Raw genomic sequence first — 25475 nt, forward strand, 5'->3', positions numbered from 1 at the left:
GGAAGTGGCTTTTCTTGCTTTGAGCAGTGTGGGAACCAGAATGACAGAATTAGACATACAGTGGTTATAGAAAAGAATCACTCCGCTGTAACATAATCAGATTTTGTTGCTTTGCAGCCTGAAATGAACACATACAGTTTATGTTTTATCCAGCTGTATTTAATCAGTGCAACTTATAACATCCAAGTGAAAGATATAACACCAACATGTCAGAAAAGTAAAAAAAAACAAAAACTCAAAAACAGGATCACTTGGAAAAAGGATCACCCCCTACTTAAAATGACTTGTAAACTCAATCAGGTGTAGCTAATCACCTTCTCAATGGAACACAAAGCCATTTGACTTTCAACTGTGATCAGCTGTGGTCATTTTAATTAGCTCAGGATGAAAAGAGCTTTCCTTGGGTATTTCAGTCCCTGATAGTGCACCTGAAGTAAACAAACAGCTATGGGTGGCAAAGCATTGTCAAAAATTGTGGACAGGCACAAGTCAGGGGATGGATACAAGAAAAAAAATTCAAAGGCTTTATCAATGCCTAGAAGCACAGTGAAGTCTATTATTAGAAAGTGGAAGGTGACTACTATTATTAGAAAGTGAAAGGTGACTACTCCCAATTAAATATACTCTGGTCACTTAATACATTTTGAGACAAAATCAAGGTATGGCAAAAACTGTGGATTTCTATGATGGGAAGGGCCAACTTTGCGAAAATTATTTTAATCCCTCAACTGCTTTATTTCTTACATAACGCTCATGTAGTCCTCCATCTTTTAGGATGATAAACTCCATCTTCGGGTAATTGTTATGGAAGCAGAATACATCTAGGGATTGCTTAGAACAACTATAACGTCCCAAAACAGATAAGGAAATAGCATTCTCGAATGCCGGGATTTACTAATTGGCTGCTCAATTGCAGTATATGAGGGATGGCATGGTTCGGTATGGGAGGACAGAGGGAATACCATTGGATTTTCTTTCTCCCTTATGTTGTAGTATACACAACACTTTGTTCCCTGAAGGATTAGAGTCCTAATACTTTCCTAGATTCAATAAATTTCTTTCTACCTGTAGGTTAATGCAGAACATTTGGGGAAAAATTAAGCAACTGCAGGCAGTTGCAGGCTATATGAATTTAGAATGATCTGGTACAGTCACATGTACCCCATAATGGGCAAAACGGCCATAATAAATAAATTACATAATATATATACATACACACATACTATCTCCCTTATATTGTAAAGCGCTGTGAAAACTATTGGCACTATATAAATCCTGTATTGTAATAATAATACATACACACACAAATAATAAAAATAAATAAATGGCGCCCATATGGTATAAAGCATTTGAAACACATCTTTAGGTACGAAAAGCTGTTGCCATTTTCCACCTTGCAGTCCATGTACAGTTTACTGCAAACTATGCATTTTAACTATATACAGCAGGATCATGCAGTACAGGCTCAAAACTTACTGTCTGATTTTTTTTCTTTCCTCTGTCCCCATTTTTGGCATGTTATAACATAGTACAACCCAGAAAGGCCATATCTCTAGCTGCCACACCTCATTACTGTCTATTTACCTGGGAGCATATCCTTGTAGGGCCATGGACAGGTGGGAGCCTGATGTTGGGAAATTCAGAACAATGGCCTTAGAAGCAGTATGTGATAGCTCCTTAAATATATCTCAGAGACTGACATAATTGTATATTCTGTTGCGAGTTCAATACACCCCAGTTTGTTTAAGATGGGACTTTTGTCTGATCCAGCCTGTCCTAAGATCATGAGGATCTAATAGATATGTTGTGGAGCTGTCCTAAGCTGCACAGGTATTGGGAATCCGTTTTAACTACTATTAGGAAAGCATTCCAAATTGATCTTCCCCTTGACCCCAAGCAATATTATTCGGTATTCTAGAAGATATAGCTCTGGGTGCCTGTATTAGGGAAGCTGTTTATAGGGCCCTATTTCAGGCATGTAAAGCCATATTACTCGACTGGAAAAGCACGTCCTCTCCCTCCCTTAACCACTTGCCGTCCGCCTGCTGTTTTTAAACGGCAGGGCGGTGGCACTCCAGGGGCGGGTTGCCGTTCATAAACGGCACCCGCTATTTCTAGTTGTGCGCGCTCCCTGGGAGCGTGCAGCACCGCTATCCGCTGCCCGCTGTGTCCTCCGGACACAGTGAAACACCGATCGTCGGACGGGACCTCTGTACGAGGTCCCGATCATGGGATCACTGATTGGCCAATCAGTGATCACATGCAAAGTAGTAAGCAAGATGTCACTTGTGACATCATTGCTTACTATGTGTGAAATCTGTGAATGATCACAGAGGTCACATGGTACAAGGCTATTCACAACAGCCTTGTACCATGTGACAAGCTCTGACCAATCACAACTCACACAGTATTTCTCAATGGCTGCAAGAATGCAGACAGAGAGAAAGAGAAATGATTGCTTTTACATCCTATATGGGTGTAAAAGCAATCACTGTAAAAAAAAAAAAAAAATCTTCATCACCCCCCACAAGTAGTACAGTGTCACCAAGGTGACACTGTACTGCTAGGGTGACTGTATGTAAAAAAAAACAAAAAAAAAAAAAAACATAAATATAAAAAAATAAAAATGTTAAAAAAAATGTTTAAAAATTATAATTTTTGGTTATAACTAATTTGGCGTATTTTATTTTTTCCTAAAAAGATAACAGAATAAATTTTGGCCAAGATTTATGATGAAATATTATTTATTTGCAAAATTTTATAAGAAAAACACTTTTCAAAATTTTTGGACTTTTTCATTTATATAGCAAAAAATAAAAATCCCAGCGGTGAATAAATACCACAAAAAAAAGCTTTATTTGTCTCAAAAAAAATGGTAAAAAATTCATATGGGTACAGTGTTGCATGACCGCGCAATTGTCATTCAAAGTGTGATAGCGCTGAAAGCTGAAAATTGCCCTGGACAGGAAGGGGGTAAAAGTGTCCAGACAGGAAGTGGTTAAGGAATGGCTTACGTACAGGGGTACCACTTTACGATATTAGAGGGTTATCTATAAACACAGAGGATGCTTTGCTAAATTTGCTAGGGTTTCGGGAGGGTGGCTTGATATTCCTGGTTTGGCTCCAGTTGACCTAGTCATGAACAGGATATTGGAGTAGGTTGACATTTGCAATATTAATTTTTATATTAACCGTAAAGGTATAATATGTAGCTGTTAACACGCTGTGGAACCTGTTCTTTCAGCCCACTGGTGGGGCCATCGGACCTAACACTGAAGGGCTTGGACTTTCATCAGGCTATATAGTGCTGGACATTGTAATTGTATTTGTTTACTTTTATATGGCCTGATGTACTGGAAAGAAGAAGTGGAAAATATTTGGTACAACACAGACCCTCCCTGGATCAGGGCATCGCTCCAAACTTTATGAAAGAGCCAGGAGGAAACTGATCAGAGAGGCTACCACGAGGCCTACAGCAACTCTGAAGCAGTTGCAGGCATTTATGACAAAGTGTGGTCATTGTGTGCATGTGACAATATTACAAAATCTCCAAAAACGTGGCTTGTATGAGTGGGTTGCAAGAAAAAAGCCACTCCTCAAGAAAGGCCACATGCAGTCACGACTGAGCTTTGCCAAAATGTACCTTAAAGATTCTGAGACCACATGGAAAAAAGGTGTTTTGGTCAGATGGGACTAAAATTTAATTATTTGGCCTCAACACTAAACAATATGTCTGTCAGAGATCAATACAGCTCACCATCCAAATAACTTTCCTACAGTAAAGCATGGAGATGGTAATATCCTGCTATGGGTGTGTTTCTCTGCAGCAGGAACTGAAGCACTAGTCAGAATAGAAAGAAAAATGGATCGAAAATACCATCAAATTCTTGAGATAAATCTGCTGCACTATACCAGAAAGTTCTCAATGGGAAGGTTTGCCTTCCAACATGACAATGACCCAAAGCCCACAGAAAAAATGACCACAAAGCGGTTGAATGAGAAAAAGATGAATGTCCTTGCACGGCCTAGTCAGAGCGCAGACTTAAACCCAATTGAAAATCTGTGGAATGCCTTGACGACTGCAGCCCGCAAACTGTCACCATCAAATTTAACTAAACTTGAGCAGTTCTGCAAAGAAGAGTGGGCAAATATTGCAAAGTCTAGGTGTGCAAAGTTAGCAGAGACATATCCCAACAGACTAAAGGCTGTAATTAAAGCAAAAGGTGGTTCTACAAAATACTAACACAAGGGGTGATCCTTTTTCCAACTCAGTGATTCTGTTTTTGATTTTTTCTTTTCTTTTCTGACATGTTGGTGTTATATCTTTCACTTGGATAAGCTGCAATACAGTTGGAAAAAACAAAAACTGTCTTCATTTCAGGCTGTAAAGCAACAAAATGTGATTTAAAAGAGGGGTGATTTTTTTTTTCATACCCACTGTATTACTGTCCATCGCTGGATTCTATTCTGCGGAGCAGTCGAGGCAGAATTTGCACTGGAAGAAAGACATATACGAACTCTATGCCAGTGCTAGAGTATCTTTGGTTCTGGCTACAAACAGGGGTCATTTTTTGTTGAACCTGGAGGCCAAGATGTTGAATGGAGACATATACCTGTGAAGGGCCCATTCCCTTTGGTCCAGATGCCAGCCTCACAGGCTAAGGAGGAAGTGTTCCAGTCCCTCACAGTTCAGGGAACAGCTGAGGCAGTGACAGATGAGGTAATCCACCAATTGTCCACTCCTGGGATATGACCAGAAGAGAGGGCTGGACAGTGTTTCCCCTCCCATGATATGATCAAACTCACTTCCATTAAGGCTACCTGACGTCTGGTACCCCATGGTGGTGAATATAGGCCACAGTCATGGCACTGTATTGTTGTACCCTGATCAGGTGACCTTGAAAAAGTAGGATTCAGTCATTTAAAACTCTTGAGCTCCAGGATGTTGATGGGGAGCTTGACTTTCTTAGGTGATCATGCTCGCTGAACTGTGAGGGATTGGAAAACGTGAGACTGGCATCTGTTGTTATCACCCTCAAAAGGTGTGGCATAAATTACTTCCCCATGGTCAAGACTGAATTGTTAATCCACCAAGCTATAGAGTTCTTTAATTGGCTGGAAAGGCACATAAGGCAATTGAGAGAGATGGAGTATGCTTGTTCCAGGCCATCAAGATGGTGCGTTGTAGAGGCCTTGAATGGAATTGAGTGAAGGGGACAACTTTTAAATGAGGCTACCATGAGAATCTCACTTTGATCTTAAGATCTGAGCATAAGAACTTAGATAGACGATTTTGCTTCTGGAACGAAGACTTTTGTCTGGGCCGTGTCCTTCAGAAGAAAGTCGTCTAGGTGCTCTGTTACCTAAATGCCCTGAATTCCTAAGAGGGCAAATAAGCATATTGGATAGCCATTGATGTGTCGTATTCCCCTTGTCTCAGACAGGCAATAACCGACCTTACAGATTCAATGCAAAACCTTGGAACGTGAAGGTACTTGTTTAGGGTTTTTAGGTCAAGGTTGAACACCTCTTTTGTGTTTTGGCATCATGAACAGGTTTGAATAAAAGGAATATGCATTTGCAAGCAGTTTAAGCTGACCAAGCTTTTAGCTATAATATTTTGTGCATATGGATAAAAATAAAAGACATTCAGGAGAACTGTCATGACTTGTTCTAGAGCATCAATGCAAAAGAGTAAGGTGGAAGGTAGCGCCTGCAAGTTCATTGCCAATGTTTGGTCCTAGAAGACGAGATCCTACTCTTTGTTCATTGCCTTAGTTCTGTTAGTTGTTGTCTGGCAAACAGAAATAGCAAGAATAGCTGGTTGCAGAGCTTGGACTGCAAAACTAAAGAGAGCCTTTAAAAGCATCTCATATTTTCTGTCAGTGGAATCTTTAAATGAAGGAATATTTTCAATAGGTACAGGAAATACATATAGTTACAGTCTGTTAGTTTAAAGACTGAGATGACAGGATCAACTACAGTAACAGACCACTTTAAAATGAACGCTTTTCCCACTGGCTAGAGTTTGACAAGGATTCTTGAAAGCGTGAAAATATTTTTCAGGCTTAACCCAATCATCATAGATTGCCAATTCTATTTGCTCATGAATGGGGAATGTCCTTTAGACTTAGCAAGTCTCCTAGTACCCAAGGGAGCATGGTGAGATGGAAGAGAATTGAACGTGACAATACTGAGGCTTTTGCGAAAAGCAAAAGTGAGTATATTTATATTGACAAGTATACTGTGTGAAGCCATAACATCAGGCACATGAGAGGATAGTGGTGAAATCTTCTGTGCCTGCCTCTAACATCGCCTCTAAGTCCTCTTCCTTTGCAGCAATGTCTGCACCCTCTAGAGGAGGCATTTCACTTCCCAATTCCAGAAGAAGGCATGGGCGAAGAAGGAGCTTGACGCTTTTGAGCTCTGGACAGTGACGGCAGTATTAGAGCTGTTGTCCGAGAAAGTTTGACATAGTCACAGAAAACTCTGCCTTGGTCAGATAGGCCGCTTATTGCGTGCCTGAGACATTGCTAGAGATGAATATAGAGACCGCTATTAAAAAAGGGTCCTGTTCTGGTGTAAGGGAAGTGTCATCACTCCCTTACAGAGCAGTTTGAATTTTATTAACTATGATTCTAAACAAAATATTCAGATACCATTCACGTACAAAAACATTGTTACTGTATGTCTTGCTTCATGCAATTCTTAAATCAGCCTTTTTCAACCAGGGTGCCCAGGCACCCTGAGGTACTTTCAGGAATCATCAGGGGTGCCTTAGCAAAATGCCTGAAAATTGCCCAAAAATTGTATACAAGCCAGTTACACAAGTTAAACAAAGCCACAGGTTTTCATTGTGCAATGATGTCATCAGTTGATAAGAAGGACATCGGGCCACTGCACAGCATCCTTGTTTGCCCCTCCCTCTGCTGCTCTCATCAGCACTGGGGTCACATTAGCTGAGTGAGAAAGAGAGAAACTGAGGGAGAAGAGAAACAATGGAATACTAGTACCAGTGTGCAAAGGTGTATTTGCTTTGGAAGAATAAATCACCTCTGACGTTGGGTGTCCCATATGTGCAGATGTTACTGCGTTCTGCAAAAACTTTTCGTTTAGTTTTTTCACTTTTTGTAATGGGTGCCTTGAGATTGTGCAGTATTTTAAAAGGGTTTCATGACTGAAAAAAGAAAAACACTGTCCTAAATAAACAAAATATATAACAAAAAAAAATGTAAAGACCAAGATTTCTGGACCTTTGCACCTGCCTTTTAAGTGAGTTTAGTAGGGTTTAAATTCATCCCCTGCATTAGGTTTACTGCTTGCCTATTGGCAGAGAATCATAAGCAATCATTATTGCTGCGGCTCTGAAGACAGGATGCTGCCCTGTCAGTTATGAAGAGTGATCTCTCTGTTACATTCATATGAGATGCACACGGTTCTAATCAGTGCCTAGCTGGGAGGAATGTTTGAATTCCCTCCAGTATTTCCCTAGGTGAACATCTACCTCTTTTGGAGAAATAAGGGTGAATGGGGAGAAAGGCATGTTCAAAGCTGCAGTATAAAGAAGGAGAAAAGGAACTCAGTTATGAATTTGTAAAGAACCCATTTATTAAACATAAATGTTCTGATTTTTAAAGCAGTTTTTAGAAAGCCTCATTTCAGTAAAGTTTCCCTATGATTTATATAAAGCTGGTGTGTCATCAGCACCGTCCTTGAAATGGTGTACAGCACAAGGGAATGTGAATGAATACTTTAAATGTGTGAATGACACCATCAGTAGAACATCATTTTTACTAAAGCAAGTAAACCAACAAGTATCTAAAAAAAGGTTAGACTGATGTCCTGGAGCCATTTCTGAGTCATCAGCCAGCTAACCATCAAATATAAAGTATTAGTACATCATTTAAGATTCTTTCCTGAAGAACTATACATTTTCCCTAAGAAGGACATTATGAAAAGAAGTTTCAGGGGAAGTAATGCTGAAGTCAGGGACTCTCCTGGGTGTTTAAAGGTACTTTGTGTGCAGTGCAATAGGAAGAGGAGCTGTAAAATAGACTAGTGGTAAATGAACCCCTCCATGCCTAAGGGTAAAACAAATCTAAATGCCTAAGCACAATTTTGCAACTTTGACCTGTGTTAGTAAAACCGTACATATCATCACAACTACTTTGTACATCCAGGTGAATTATACCTTGTTTTTTTCAGGACAAATTGGGCTTTCATTTGGTGGTAAATAGTAATGGATATCTCCTGATTTTCTTTTTATTAACAAAGGAAAACTGGCCCAAAATAGTAAAAAAAATAATCTTTTTTTAATTTAGCTGTGTGTTTCTTGTTACTACCATAACCTACCAACAAAGAACAACCCAGCTCTTGACTATCGCAGCGTTACCATATATATGTTATTTGTACCCCACAGTACAGCCCAGAAACAGTAATGCACATTGTTTTTTTTTTACCTAAAACACACTGACACTGACACCAATTTAAAAATCCTGACCTTTTCCCAGACCTTGACCCAAACACTAACCCTGGCACTGATCTGGATCAAACCTTGATCTAGGTATTTTTTCTTTATTTTGTTTTTAATATTTATTTAACAAATAGTTTTTGTTTTTTTTCTCTATGCAAGGAGAGAGAGAGATACAATGTAAAAAAAAGACAAGGGGGGGCAGGCTGTACAGTGATTGATCACTGTGATAGTCAGTCAGAGGCTATTACAGCGATCATGTGACCCAGAATCGGGAGTCCTGGGTCCCGATCATTAGAACGGGATCCGGGGCTCTCAGTGACACCCAGTCTTTGTGCTGGGAGTGCACTGTCCAGTTCTGTGAGGCCACATATTTGTGTTACATCAGCATGAAGGGGTTAATTAGCTCCTGTCTAACTGGGCCCTAGTAGGTGTATGTATGAGTGTGAGTCAGGAAGCTTAGATTGTGAGCTCCTTGAGGGCAGAGACTGATGTGAATGTAAAATATATATGTGTAAAGTGCTGCGTAAATTGATGGCGTTATGCAAGTAACTGTAGTAAATAGTATCCTAGTACTACCTGGAGACAGCATAACATTTTCGACACAGGTCTAGCGGCTTATCCACAATGCTCTGCTTGTACGCTGTAGTGTGGACTTCACTTTTTCTATATTATCCTTCAAACCTGAATTACTGCAACACTTTTCCTCTAGAAATATGATATACTGTATGTATTGAAGACAATAATGTAAAAGGCAAGGTGAGCTCTTCGAAAATGTTCCCAATGGTACACAGACAGCAATAAAATAACCAAGCAAGGGTTTCCGCTTTTTATTATATTCAAAACAAAAAAAAAATTGTGGCTAAACATACACTTTAAGAGATGATTTCAAAGTAGATGTGTTGCTGCAATTAGCACATCCACACTGCTCTCTGCACTACTTCCTGGACTCAAATATTGTAAATTCCACCCAAGACTATTCATTTCTTTTTGTTTTAGGGAGAGTTATTATGAGAAAATTTGAGTGAGGCCATACTTAACTAATGAGACATACTGTAATGTTTCACCACTCTAAAATAACCCTAGAAATGCCCTTCTTTTGCTGTACCATTAAAGGTCTCTGCTTTGAAAGATTCCACAATTAGGTCAACTGTAAGTATCTCTGAAAGGCACAGGCAATATGAGTAACATATAATGCAGGAGACACAGTGATGGGTCTTCACAAAACTTCTCAGTTAAAGTGGGATTCTCGACAAATTCTTCATTTTGGAATGAGTGGGGAAAGTATACAACTTATTATTACTGTGTGCCTGTTGAGAAAATGTACCAACAGGAGAAAAGGTGAGCGGAAGGACTACAATACAACCTTCTAAGCCTTCCTTAGTCTAACCATAATTTGAGATCCACTTTGAAAATAGATAAACAGACAAACCAGATCGATCAGATGCCAATTTTCATCTATATCCAGTGAATACTTGATAGTGTATAGCAGATTTGTGTGGAGCTCTATCCAAAGGATTAATGCACTGAAACTGATCTGAAAAAAATATACAGTGCATCCAGAAATTATTCACAGCGCTTAACTTTTGCCACATTTTATGTTACAGCCTTATGCCAAAATGGATTAAATTCATTTTTTTTTTCAAAATTCTACAAACAATACCCCATAATGACAACGTGAAAGAAGTTTGTTTTGAAATCTTTGCAATTTATTAAAAATAAAAAACGAAAAAAACAAAAACAAAAACACATGTACACAAGTATTCACAGCCTTTGCCATGACACTCAAATTTGAGCTCATGTGCATCCTGTTCCCACTGGAAGGTCCCACTTGAAGGTCCCAATGAGCACATCATCCATAAATGGAAGACGTTTGGAACCACCAGGAATCTTCCTAGAACGGGCCGCCCGGCCAAAATGAGCGATTTAAGGGAGAAGGGCCTTAGCCAGGGAGGTAACCAAGCACCCGATGGTCACTATGAAAGAGCTCCAGTATTTCTCTGTGGAGAGAGGAGAACCTTCCAAAAGATCAACATGCTGTGGGGATGTTTTTAAGCGGAAGGAACTGGGAGAGTAGTTGGATTGAGGGAAAGATGAATGAAGCAATGTACAGAGACATCCTTGATGAAAACCTGTTCCAGAGTGCTCTGGACCTTAGACTGGGGTGACGGTTCATCTTTCAACAGGACATGACCCTACGCACACAGCCCACATAACAAAGGGGTTGCTACGGGCCAACTCTGTGAATGTCCTGGAGTGGCACAGCCAGAGCCCAGACTTGAACCCGATTAAATATCTCTGGAGAGATCTGAAAATGGCTGTGCACCAACGCTCCCCATCCAACTTGATGGAGCTTGAAAGGTACGGCAAAGAAGAATAGGAAAAATTGCCCAAAAATAGGTGTGCCAAGCTTGTAACATCATACTCAAAACGACTTGAGGCTGTAATTGGTGCTAAATGTGCTTCAACAAAGTATTGAGCCAAGGCTGTGAATACTTATGTACATGTGTTTTTTTTTCATTTTTTATTTTTAATAAATTGCAAAGATTTCAAAACAAACTTCTTTCATGTTGTCATTATGGGTTGTTGTTTGTAGAATGTTGAGGAAAAAAATGAATTTAGTCAAATTTATACCATTTTGGAATAAGGCTGTAACATAACAAAATGTGGCAAAAGTTAAGCGCTGTGAATACTTTCTGGATGCACTGTACTAAAACATTGCTAAAAACAGTTCATTCTTTAGCCGAGCAAACTCTAGCTTCAATTCAGCGATTATAAGCAGGGTACTTTAGTGGCTTGGTGGTTGGCACTTATGCCTTACAGCACTGGGGTGCCTGGTTCAAACTGTGGCCAGGACACTATCTGCATTGAGTTCACATGTTCTCCCTGTGTGTTGGTCTCCTATGACACTCCAAAGACATGACAGTAAGTTAATTTGCTTCTGCCTAAATTGGCTCTCAATTGTGTACAAATAGGCTATGGATGTGAAATTGTAATCACGCAACCAACAATATACGACAAAACAAAATAAAACAAACAATAGACAAAAATAAACAACTCACCTTCCAGCAGCTATTACTAATGTGAATCACCCCACATACAAAGTATATTCTCCCTTATGTGCTATACTCAAATATTCACTGTTGAGCCAAAAATAAACTCACAAACAGTATACCATACAAAAAACTGAAATGTCACGTGAGTGATGAAAATATAGTTTTATGAAGAATACTATCACATAACAAGGACTGTGGATAGAAGTTACTTATCGTTTTATACGTATGAACGATTTCTTTGTCTCTGACACAGAAAAATAAAAAAAAACAAATCCATCCGTCATCTTGGTTTGTATACTTAGGTTTGTATTTTTCCCCATAGCTCTACAATGCCACCAACATTAAACAACCACTACTGTCAATTATACAGACACTCTGGCATGCCCCTAGACCTATGTGATAGCACCTGGAGCCACATGACTAATGTACACTGGGGGTAGCAGGAAGCATATCACATGTTTTCCCATACCCAAAAGGCAAAACTACAAATGCATTACAGAAAAATATAAGCAGTAGAAGGTGCCTACTACAAAGTGGGGGAATGGATTTCTTTTTCATGGTACCATCACTTTAAAAGGATAAGTTCACCTTTTGTACAATGTTGCACCCGTATTCAGGGTGCAACATGCCCCCCAAATTCCTCGTTGTGACAGCAGGCCAGTGATCCTCCCACCGCACCTGCTATCAAAATTGTTTTTAAAAACGCAACCGTATGGAGCTCCGCTCACCCGTCCATGTTATTCATTCACAGAGTTCTGCAAATGGGAGAACTGCAACGACCATCAGTCATTGTGGCTGACGACTTGTAGTTCTCAAAGAACTACCAGGGCACTGTTGAGTGCTCCAATAGTAATTGATGCTTCCTGTCATTCAGTAACTGCCTGTCTGTACAAGGTATGAGCAGACAGATACACTAATGATCTGCAGGAGCTTGAGATTACATCAGCGAACTGCTGATCGCGGGTGCAATGCTTTGCAGGCTCCTAGTGAAAAAAAATAAATAAATAATGCACATTTTTTTACCTGCAAAAAGATGTGCATTTATTAGTTGTTTTTTTTTGGGGGGGTGGGGGGGGGTGTTTGTACAAAGGTGAACTTATGTTTTAAATAAAATTAGGTATCAAAGTGTATGTCAAGTCAAGTTGTTGTTCAAGATTTGGATAGTGTGGGGAAGGATTAGAACGCCAGTCCAGACTTTAAAACTTTCCAGTGTTTCGCTCCAGGATTTCCACTCTCTTCTTGTCTGTCCTGCTGACAAAGGATTCACCAGACAGAAAGTGAGGGAATCAATCAGCAACAGTGCCAGTGAGATCAATAAAATCTGGATGGAGTCTTCTCCTACCAAGGGAAATAATTTTCTCTCCAGAACAGAAAGTAAGGGAAAATCTCTGTACTGGAGCCCTAAAAAGAAGTAAAACCTGTCAGAGGTTCTAATCCTTTCCTACTCTATCCAAAACAAAGAAAAAAAAAAAAAAAAAAAGAAGTTTTAGCTGTAGATTTTTATTGCTTTCTGGGATTCCATTACAATTATTTCACCTGACTGTCTAGACATCATATGACAGCAGTAAGATGACAGACAGAAAAAAGTTTTAGGGCCGGTTCACACTATAAAAATGCAGTCCAGATGCATTTTTGCATGTGCGTTTGACACATTTTTGGAGTGTTTTTGACGTGTTCCAGTGCGTTTTTTATGCATTTCAGTTTTTTTTCCTCTCTTTTTCTTCAATTTAAATAGGGACATGTACATTCCAGTGCATATTTGGTGCATTCCACTGTGTTCTGGTGCGTTTTTGATGCGTTTTACCAAGTTCCAGTACAGTTCTGTGCAGAAAAAATGCAGCCTGTTCTACTTTTTTTTTCTGCACCTGGAACTCACTGGAACTGCAAGCACTGATGTGAACTATGACACTGACAACCATATAACCTACTTTTTGTGCATTTTGGATACAGAAAAAATGCAACTGAAACACATATAGTGTTAACCAGGCCTTAGTGTGGGGAAAATCTGCAACAGGGAAACAGACAATAAAAAGGTAATGTGGGTTCTAACATTTTTACTTCTGTCTGTGTTTCTTTTGGAGAGAATTCCTCACTTCCTGTTTAGTGAAAAGATTGTCCCCAGGACAGGAAGTGAGGATACATCTCTCTAACTGAGCCCCAAACAGCAATAAGACTTGACAGAAATTGTGACCCTTCTCCTTTCTATCCAGAATTAAAAAAAAAAGAAGAAGTTTAGGTTATAGGTAATATATTTCCATTACAGCAACTCAAATGTCCCTAAAACACAGACAATATATTTATTACAGTCAATAAAGAAAGAGAAAACTAACATATGGTTTATCAGCTGCCTCATTGCAATAACTGTGCTTAAGAACTAATATTAAAAGAACATTAGATTAGAGACATTTTTAATGAAGAGAAACAGCTTCTTATATTTGTTATTTCCATTGTGCTAACAATAGAATAATTATTAACTCATTGCATTCAGGCAAAGGGAAAATCTGTAAACAAAATAAATATGATAATGAACAGGAATACCTCATACTCTGAATGTAATAGATGTGACTGTAGTCATGCTAGAACTACGGTATAATTAAAAACCAAATACTGCTTTAAAACACTGAACTGAAAATAGCTCATTTTTCCCCATCAAAGTGAGAACCGCTATATTGAAAGCCTGGTGTTTGACAGCATTACAGCTGAACTGTAAACTGTAGCCGTCCACAATATGGCGTAAATGCTGCTGAAAAATGTCATCCCCTTTAATAGTTCTTTAGCTCTTACTGAATTTAGTTTCTGTTCAGAAATTGCATCCTGTCCAGCTGTCTGGTTGCAGAGAAAATGTAGACACAGTGTTCCGGGAAATGGATTCAGGAAAACACAATGGCAATGCCTGCACATTCAGTAATGCCAACTACATGATCATTAACAAAATCATTCTGTGAATTAGAACAAAGGTGGTCCTGAAGACATGGACTTTTCACTGCTATCCCAGGCACAGCACCTCTGAAAGTAGGGGCAAGAATAGATAAGTAAACCTTGGTTGGCAGTGCAAGGTATGCTTTGAGAAACATTTAATGTGAACCATAATGCCATCAAAGCATACACAGTGCTATCCATTAATACTGAACTCCAGGCAAACTACTAAATACACAGATAAAATATGCAGAGGGGGATGTTGTACCTGCCAAAGGGTTTGGGTTTTTTTTTGTCTAGCCAGTTTGAGATTTCAACAGTCCTGTCTGGCATGGAGGGGACCTGCATTTTCTCTGCTGCAGCTCAGTTAGCGTTTGTCTCCACTGGTGGCAGGCAGAACAGTGTTGGGGGATTTTCTACCTCTGAAATACCAAAAAAGTGCTCATAAAACAGCACACAGTACCCAAAGAAGCGGCAGCACTGCAACACTAAAAAAAAAAAAGGCCGCTGTGTGGCATTTAAGCACAACAGTGTGGGACAACTTTACAACTTCCCAATGCAAGGGTGCTTACACATGTTCAAAACATATGAGACGCCTTTGTGAGAGGTAAATCTGTAACACTAGTGAAGACAAGCCCTATGGCACCCCTCCCACCCCCACTATGTTACATAACACCAAGACTACATTCATACCAGCGATTAGGGCCAGTGAGCATTGTAGTAGCAGGAATCAGAGGCTCTTAGGAGCTAGGTATGGCTGCCAACCTATTCATTATAATGACAGATCGCCAGCAGCCACAACTCTCTGCACAGCCAGCAATTACCTGCAGTAATCACTGCTGGACACACACAAAGTGCATCCAGCAGCGATCACTGCAGGTAATTGCTGGCTGTCTGGACAGCCGCAAATACCTGCTGAAGCTGGCAACCTGTCATTATAGTAAACGGGGCTGGTGACCGCACCTAGCCACTCAGAGCCTCTTGATTCCTGCTACTATAATTCTCACCAGCCCTAATTGCCTGTGTGAATGTAGCCTAAAAAGGAGAAGGAGCTGACTAATGAGTTTGTCTCACTGTCCCTCTGCTCTTTCCTCCCATCAGCATTTCCCCTGCACTGCAGCACAACTTTTTCTGCTTTTTCCTAGCATTCAGCTTTAACAGGGCATTATACCTTTATTTTTCTATTCAATTTAATTTCTATTTTACTTACAATACGCAAGAGTGTATGTTCTTAGAAGCGGCAAGCAATGTTTAAGTCAATCTTTGTTGTACAGCTGATAAATCATACAGTATACATTTTCTCTTTTATTTCCTCTCTGGCATTTTGCATCTGTATTTAGTTTTTAATCTCCCCTGCCATTTGTTAAATATATATGCATTACAGGTAGAGTAAATTTAGACTGAACTGAATTTTCAGGAAGGTATGTCTCTGTATAATATCCATTTAACATACTCTAGACAAGCAGATCCTTCACCTGTTACCATGGTAACAATAAGCTATTACTCTGTGGCATGTATTCTCAGCACCCGCCTGGACAAGTCCCCCTGATAGAATACCTGTATTATTCTGAGGAGAGCAGACAATTCTTCTATTTTGCATCATCTTATGTTCATTTCCTTCTTTTCGAGCTCTTCTCTTGCATTCGGCCGAGTCCCTAAGTGTCATCAAACCATAGCATTAGGAAGTGTAGAACATTTTTTGGCCACTTTAAGAAATGTGTACCTTTATGCAGCTGCCAATGTTTACCAAGTAGTTCTATTCCCTGTAGTAATGTGTATAGTTTTTTGTCGATTGCTTCTTTTAAGTAAAAACACTGACAGGCATTTGTTTCAAACAATTTATCTTTTGTCACACCAGTTGTTAAACCTCTTGCATAAGGGTGTAATAATTTACTGATGTTTATACATAGGATCTTGCTAACCGGATAATCCTACAAGTTCTGTTCCATAAAGACCTCGCGTCTACCCGCATACAGCTGCACAAACATACAAATGCGTACACATGTGTAAAACTCTTTTTCATCTTCTTCTAGCTGCCAGGGTTGCAATCTATGTGCAATCAATTGTATCAACTTGCATGTACATGTGTATGCATGTAAATGACTGCACTCAAATGTAAAATTTTTTGCTTTTTTTTTTTTTTTTTTTTTTAAGGCTCTGAATGCATCACTGCATCATGGATCTTTACGCAGCTTTGTACATTCTCCAATAAACAATCTACCTTTGTTCAGATCCATAAAAAAAAAAAATACATGACTGCACAGTGTTTTTTTCACCCATATGCAAGAGGCCATATCTGTCACAACCAGGGGCAGACTGACAACTCATGGGGCTCCTGGGCAATAGGGGATCATGGGGCCCGTGTCCTTGCCCAAACTCAAAAAAGGTACCAGGGGCATCTCATGGGGCCCCCTACTGATCCCGGGCCCTCGGGCAGTGCCCGAGTTTCCAAATGGTCAGTCCGCCCCCTGGTCACAACTGAGGCTCTAAATCAGTCTTAGAGATAAAAATTGGCCTAATCCAAGAATCACGTAGAATTGTACAGCATTGTACTAGGATTCACAGGCAAATAGGCAATGTAAATTAGTACTAGGTCAAACCATTTTGTCAATACCTATGCTACATAATAGAGAATGGGAAAAAAACTAAATGCATAGTCTTATAAATTTCATATACTGAGCCTTCACTGTACTGTATCATCCACAAATGAAGAGCTTGCAGAGAAACAAGAGATAGCTGCATATTACTTCTTGATCTGCAGAAAACAAAATGACCTCTCCCTGAACATACCCTTTAACCCCCCCCCCCTTCCCCCCAATAAAAAAAACCCCTAGACCAGTCCTGCAGCTGAATTTACCACATACTGAATAAAGATACTGTAGCAAGTCAAGGCAAAAAAAGCTTTACTCAAATGGTAAAACATTGGGGTTGATTTACTAAAGGCAAATAGAATGTGCACTTTGCAAGGACAATTGCATTCATTTTCCTTAGTAAATGTGGAGAAGTGTACCCATTCAGGTGTAAGGAAAATAGAAAAAAAAAAAAAAGGATTTTTGCTTGCACACGATTGGATTATGGAAATCAGCAGAGCTTTAGCTCATGAACTAAGCTCTGGGAAGAAAGAGGGCAACTGCACTTATAAAGTGCATAGTCTATTTGCCTTTAGTAAAAAAAAATCCCATTTTATCCTAATGATGCCTGCTCTTATTCTGCTCATTTGTCCACAGAAGCACCAGTGCCATATGGTAAATCCTTAGCACAAATTAAATGCGGCCTAACATTTAAAAAAGCCTTTCTCCCCTCCTACTATTTGTGCCCCCATGTTGGCAGATCACTACACAACAAGGATGGAGGACAATCCGTACATCACTCCATTTGTTTCTTTTCCAATCAAACATATCACGCTGACTGATAGGGCAGAATAAAAAAGAATTCAATAGTACTCTCCTACTGCTTTTTCCTGACCTGCTCCGCTCGGATATAATGAGAAATTAATATAATATAAAACTTTTTTTTAAGGCCCTGTTCACTATCAGGCAGCAAAACCAGTTTAACATAAGTTTTACTGCCTCAACCATCAAAATCTGGCAATGGCCACTGGACTGCCCCATACACGTTGTCAAAATGAACAGGGGATGTCACATATGGCAGGCAATTCCACCTGCCATCTTTCCCCATAGAGGTGAATGAGGCCATACCACAGCCATGATGCAACTGTATCCACTGGATGCTGTTGAAGCGCAGTGAAGAGGAAATTCAATATGAACTCATACCACTTACTGATCACCTGCTAACAGCAGACCAGCTGTTGCTGACAACACGATCCACCACCACAAGTCAGCAGCTAGGCCCATGTGAAAAAGGCTATAGGGCCGGTTCACACCATAGAAAACAAGAGATAGCTGCATATTACTTGATCTGCATGCACGTTCTGATGCGTTTTTGATGCTTTCCGGTTCATTTCTCCCCCCTCTTTTTTTCTTCAATTTAAATAGGGACATGTGTGTTCCAGTGCATTCTAACACGTTCCAATAGTTCTGTGCAGGAAAAATGCAGCCTGTTCTACTTTTTTTTCTGCAACTGGAACGCACTGGAACTGCAAGCACTGGTGCAGATGAACTATGACATTGACAACCATATAACCTACTTTCTGTGCGTTTTGGATGCAGAAAAAAAGCACCCTGAAACGAATGTAATGTGAACTGGCCCTTAAGCAAGAAGACCACATAAAAAACATCACCATGCCCGCAGAAACTTACATAAAAGAATTGACGGGGGTCTCTGCCAGTCGTAGCCTCTTAGCATGGTTCTTTCCCTGGTAATGTGCTTGGGCTACCACTGGAGAGCTGAATGAAGCATCACATAGTTTGCAGTAATCATTCTCAGTGGCAAGGATCACACGGCTCCCACATTTTGGGGCTGTAACCTAAAAAACAAGATAGGTGTGATTTTTTTAGCATGAATTTTTCAGGAAATACATCATCAAAATATAAATCATTAAAAATATTTAAAAAATGTACTCAAAGAACCCCGACTCTCAATTATTTACAAAAAGGCCCAAAATGAAGTCAAAAGCCTGACTTGCTAATTCTTGGTAAAGATTTATTGTTCCCATGAAACAAAATAAAATTCCAGCTTAAGCCTAACTAATCCTAAAAATACTCTTTCCTCCTCCTAACACCTATACTAACTAACCTGTGTACAAAGATTTATATACTTACCTATTTTCAACCCAGTCTAGTCCAGTCATGTGATTTGACTCCACTGTGTCAGCCAATGGTGGCTGCAGGGGAGAGGAGGGATTGCCGACAACAGAGAATTGGAGCCTATGGGTCATCGTTCCTGGCTTTCTCAGCCACTCTCTCCATTGCTCTGCAGCCACTGCTAACTGACACAGGGAATTACATGACCAGACCAGAGTGGGCTGAAAGTAGGCACGTATATACATCTTTTTTACACAGATTAGTTAGTATAGGTGTTAGGAGGGGGGAGAGGACATTTTTAAGACTACTTAGGCTTTAGCTGGAATTCTGCTTTAAGTAACCTGTCTTAATGAATTGTGTAGGCTGCTGTTGCTAACTTCTCCGTCTAAAAGAGATAGTTGCCAGGTTTTCAAGCTGATACAATGATTCCCGTACACTAACCTGAAACAAGCAACAAGCATGACGACTTGACCTGTTGCATGCTAGTTCCAGGTCAGGGTCTCACACTATTGAAGCAAGTGACAGCTTGGAACCTAGCATATAAAGGAGAGTTAAGTAATGGTAGCCTTCAGAATCAAATGTTCCTGCATAAGCTTGTTGGGTTGCTTCTGCCTTTTCAAGTAACTTTCTAAACTTTCTGTGTTTCAGATGTTTGTATGCCTCCATTCTGGAGCGTGTCTGTCTGTTCACTTACCTGGAAACCTTCTGTTCCATGCAAGCTGTTCGGTTTCCTCTGCCTCTGTATGGCTACCTCAAGTTTCTTATTTAGTGCCTGCTGTATACTGCCACTATGAAATGTTAGTTTTTTCATTTTAATCCTGTCTCTGTTAGACTGTTTCCCGTCTGTCTCCATTGTGTCATAAGTGAGGGATGCAGTGTGGGACTCAAAACTCCTACCACCAGGAGCTCAAGTCCTGCACCCAAACGTTGAGCCACTGCAACCCACCCTCTAGTCTTTGTTCCCTGTTTGTATGTATTAGTTGTATATATTCCCATTTTATTTGCTGCATATATCATTAAGAGAGGCTGTATATTACTTTATAACCTGTATTCAACAAAAATGACATTTGTATAGAAACCAAGCCAAGTTCTTACATTTGGTGACGATGATCCCGGTGATACTGTATCTAAAGTTGTATTCAGTCTTGATGATGGAGGACAGCTACTTGATGCACAGAAATTGCGTAATTTCTTGCTGTGGTTTTTGCCCTAAGAAAAATAACAGTGGGGAGAGATTAGTAAATAGAGAGAATTCTGCTGCAAAGTTGTTTACCTGCCTATCTGAGTTTTCTTCAGTAGTGGCTGTAGGACTTTTTTCTAAGTGCATTGATTTTGGTAATGCATGTTGAACCATGCTGCTTAAAGAGTTACTAAACCCAGAACCTGGTATTCACTATATCTGGTCTTTCACAGTACACACAACATGGAAATGCAATTATTTTAGTAAATATAAACTGCTAAATACCGTCTCTCATTAGCAGTTAGATCAGTCTTGTGACTTCTATCAGCACCCAGCAGAAAACTGGTTAAAGCTTGTAGGAGGAGTTTTCATTCTCCTCTAGGAGGATGCAGCACCCCTGACCTCGGTTTAGACAGTGTTGATTGGCCCTGTGCTGATCACATGCAACCTCCCAAGAGGAAAAAACAACTCTCTAGCAATATACACCAAACTGAGCATGTGCAGAGTGACTCCAAACCTCTGTTCTATCAGGAGATATTTAGGGGATAATGGAAGAAGTGGAGGATCACAGAAGACAGAATCAAACATGCTTTATACACAATGTGGAGATATAACCCCTTAGGTTCCACAGTAAGTATAACAAGCATGTTTTACTGCAAATACAAGTCAATTTTACTGTTGTGGGTTTAGTAACACTTTAAAGCGGAGTTCCACCCAAAAGAGGAAGTTCCGCTTTAAAGATTGGTCCCCTGCTCCCCATTAAGATTGGCACCTTTGAGGAGGGAGCGGGGGGAGGGGGTGTTTCGTGACAGGCCCCAAAAGACGACGTGGCCATTCAAGAAGTGCAATGCTACTTGCGCATGCGCAGTGGGCACCCACACTGAAGATGCCGGAATCCTGGAATACGGGACGGCCGGTGAAACGGGCTGCGGCGGGTGGATCGTGGGACAGATGAGTGGCTGTTTTTTAAAAGTCAGCAGCTACAGTTTTTGTAGCTGCTGACATATTTTTTTACAGAGGGAATGGAACTCCGCTTTAAGCCCTTCTATACAGACCCTATGACTGCTCCATTATTTAGCTCCCTACGGTGTGGATGTTTAACCTTTGGTTCTTGAGACACACACTTTGTAGTAACTTTAATTGGATTGCCCTTATGATGAAATACTCTCTTTGGCCTTTGCAATGCATGAGCTGTTTTTCAACAGGTCATCAGTGATATTTTCACATATCATAAAGGCAGATTTGCAGCTGTCTTCTACAATGCCATCCTGATCTCTGGAGTAGTGCAAGTTTCAAGAATGTAATATACTCAAGGACAGTCTGTACACTGACAAAGAAATATTTCTGTGGAACACTATAGGGTGGATTTACGAAAACTGGAGAGTACAAAATTTGGTGCAGCTTTGCATGATAGCCAGTCAACTAATAACTTCAGCTGGTTCAATTAAGCTTTGACAAAAAACCAGGAAGCTGATTGCTTTCTATGCAGAGCTGCACCAGATTTGGCACTGTCCAGTTTTAGTAAATCAACCTCTATGTCCAAGCATAGTTTGGCCATGGACCTCGTCAAGATTTAAGCAATATAGAACTGAGCCAACCGTAAAACCGAAAAGCCCTGCAAGAGCACGTATTAGTGAATCTGTGTTTCTGGTTAAAACGTTACCAGTTTTCTGCTAGCCAGGAGACCCACCACCATCATCTCTTTCTTGTCCAATGGGGCTGAACTCACACAGTCTATTCCCCTGCTTTTCTTTATAAGCTATATGGTCTATCTGGTTGGGTCTCCTTACTATGCTATTATTAAATAAATATTGTGGTGCCTATGTGTCTGTATACCCAATCCAAAAATCAAACAATAAAAAAATTAAAAATAAACGCCCGCAGTGTGCCTGCTAGGTGGGTTGACAGCTGCCCCTATAAAGTGGAAAACACTTCAAACATATAAAAACCGTGACTAGGTAGGAGCTAAACCAACCGTGCACAAAAATAAAAATGCAGAAGTAAACCATCTCTTATAACAGGAACCAATAACAAATCAAATGTGATAATACATATTCCTATGGCATCTAGCCAATAACATACATCCAACATTTATATAAGTGATAATAAAACAAACAGTCATGATGTGTTTAATGACAGTCCCATAGAAGTACAGTTGCAAGAAAAAGTATGTGAACCCCTTGGGATTATGTGGAGTTTTGCATGAATTGGGCATAAAATGTGCTCTGAACGTCATCTAAGTCACAACAATAGAAGAACGCAGTCTGCTGAACATAATACTACACAAACATTAGATGTTGCCATGGTTTAATTGCACATAACATGTAAACATTCACAGTGCAGGGAGGAAAAAGTATGTGAGGCCCTACCTTAATGACTTCTCCCAGAGCTAACTGGAGCCAGGAGTGAGCCAACCTTGACTCCAATCAGTGTCATGATATTGGATGTGTTGCTGACAGCTGTCCTGCCCTTAAAAAACACACACCTGTTTTGGGTTTACTGGTTTCAAGAAGCACTGTCTGATGTGAACCATGCCTCGCAGAAAAGAGCTCTCAGAAGACCTACAATCAAGAATTGTTGACTTGCATGAAGCTGGAAAGGGTTACAAAAGCATCTCCAAAAGCCTTGATGTTCATGTGTCCATGGTAAGACAGACTGTCTACAAAGGGAGAAAGTTTAGCACTGTTGCTACTCTCCCTAGGCGTGGTCATCCTGTAAAAATGACTGCAAGAGCACAGCGCAGAATGCTGCATGAGGTAAAGAAGAATCCCAGAGTGTCAGCTAAAGACCTACAGAAATCTCTGGCACATGCTAACATTTTTGTTGACACATCTACAATAAGGAAAACATTAAACAAGAATGGAGTACATGGAGGAAGCCATTGCTGTCCAAAAAGAATATTGTAGCATGTTTGAAGTTTGCAAAAGAGCACCTGGATGTTCCACAGCACTACTGGCAAAATATACTGTGGACAGATGAAACCAAGATTGAGTTGTTTGGGAAGAACACACAACACTGTGTGGAGAAAAAAAGGCACAGCACACCAACATCAAAACCTCATCCCCACTGTAAAACATGGCGGAGGGAGCATCATGGTTTGGGGCTGCTTTGCTGCCTCAGGGCCTGGACGGATTGTTGTCATTGATGGGAAAATGAATTCCAGAGTTTATCAAGACATTTTGCAGGAAAACGTACGACCATCTGTCTGCCAACTGAAGCTCCGCAGAGGATGGGTGATGCAACAGGAGAATGACCCAAAGCATACAAGTAATTCAACAAAACAATGGCTGCAACAGCACATAATACGCCTTCTGGAGTGGCCCAGTCAGAGTCCTGACCTCAACCCGATTGAAATGCTGTGGCATGACCTTAAGAGAGCGATTCACACCAGACATCCCAAGAATATTGCTACACTGAAACAGTTTTGTGAAGAGGAGTGGTCCAAAATTACTCCAAATTGTTGTGCAGGTCTGATCTGCAACTACAGGAAACGTTTGGTTGAGGTTATTGCTGCCAAAGGCGGGTCAACCAGTTATTAAGTCCAAAGGTTCACATACTTTTTCCTCCCTGCACTGTGAATGTTTACATGTTATGTGCAATTAAACCATGGCAACATCTAATGTTTGTGTAGTATTATGTTCAGCAGACTGTGTTCTTCTATTGTTGTGACTTAGATGACGTTCAGAGCACATTTTATGCCTAATTCATGCAAAACTCTGCATAATCCCAAGGGGTTCACATACTTTTTCGTGCAACTGTGTACTCAAAAATATAAGAAATACAAAAATTATAGAATATATAATTATCTGACATAATGGTATTACATGAAAATACATGGGATACACGATATACCAAAAATCTTGTAATAAACCATGTATAAAATATGACATTAAGCCCTTAATAGGGTTTTATATGTGTATAGGGCAAAACCACAGTGGACCACTCATGTGCCAGATAAAATGTACATACATACACAAATAATAAAAGGGGTATATAAGAATTTAGATGTGTGGGTATTCCAGCCCCAACATACAAATACCGTATTTTTCGCTCCATAAGACGCACCTGACCATAAGACGCACCTAGGTTTTAGAGGCAGAAAACAGGAAAAAAAAATTCTGAACGAATGGACTGCAGACACAGTACAGGAGATGACCAGAGACTGCGGACAGCACAGGGATGACCAGAGACTGCAGACACAGTACAGGAGATGACCAGAGACTGCGGACAGCACAGGGATGACCAGAGACTGCGGACAGCACAGGGATGACCAGAGACTGCGGACAGCACAGGGATGACCAGAGACTGCGGACAGCACAGGGATGACCAGAGACTGCGGACAGCACAGGGATGACCAGAGACTGCGGACACAGTACAGGGGATGACCGGAGACTGCGGACAGTACAGATGACTGCTGACCTTTGGGGAGGTGGGGAGCGGGTACCTGAATTTGACAGGTACCCGCTCTTACTTCCGCAGAGTTTTTGTCTGATCTTACCTGTTCCTCGATCCAGCCGCGCGCTGTCTTCCCGGCTTCTGTAATGGCGCTCGGCATGACAGCCGGGTGCCCAGTGCGCATGAGCGAGAAGCACTTGCGCTTTGTGATTGGTCCGGCGGCTTCTGGGATCTGTCATGTGTCCCAGGTACCGCCTTACCATTCACAAAAAGCACCGCTTCTTGCGCATGCGCACTTGGCACCCGGCTGTCATGCCCAGTGCCCACACTACAGAAGCCGGAAGACAGCGCGCCGCTGGATAGAGGAACAGGTAAGATCAAAGAACAAAGAAGAGCGGGTACCTGTCAAATTCAGGTACCCGCTCCCCACCTCCCCAAAGGTCAGCAGTCATCTCCATAAGGTCCCGCTGCAGAGTTGAGCGGCCGGCCCGGTATTCTGACACGGCCGCGGTGGAAATACCGGACCGGCCGCTCCATATTCGCTCCATAAGACGCACTGACATTTTTCCCCCTTTTTTTGGGGGAAAAAAGTGCATCTTATGGAGCGAAAAATACGGTACACTGCAAATAGTTCTACCATTTAAGCAAACAGAGGTTAAAAGGTGGTGGATCTGGTGTTCGGGACTATCTCGAAAGTATATACAGTGAAGGAAATAAGTATTTGATCCCCTGCTGATTTTGAATGTTTGCCCACT

The 25475-nt window shown here is 40.7% G+C and overlaps 1 protein-coding gene across 1 annotated transcript in view; it reads right to left on the reverse strand.

The window, feature by feature from the left end:
- Positions 1-25475, reverse strand: part of ZMAT3 (zinc finger matrin-type 3) — a 71501-nt gene that overhangs the window by 15714 nt on the left and 30312 nt on the right. The window contains exons 3-5 of the mRNA XM_089675537.1: positions 20241-20354; positions 18702-18868; positions 16000-16097 (exon numbers count right to left, since the gene is read on the reverse strand). Of these exons, the coding sequence (XP_089531663.1) occupies positions 16000-16097; positions 18702-18868; positions 20241-20354 (379 nt within the window). The remainder of the gene's footprint in view (positions 1-15999; positions 16098-18701; positions 18869-20240; positions 20355-25475) is intronic.

Source organism: Staurois parvus, unplaced genomic scaffold, assembly GCF_062004578.1.
Source record: "Staurois parvus isolate SC_StPar_1 unplaced genomic scaffold, SC_StPar_1.0 ptg000155l, whole genome shotgun sequence".
NCBI classification, from domain to species: Eukaryota; Metazoa; Chordata; class Amphibia; order Anura; family Ranidae; genus Staurois; species Staurois parvus.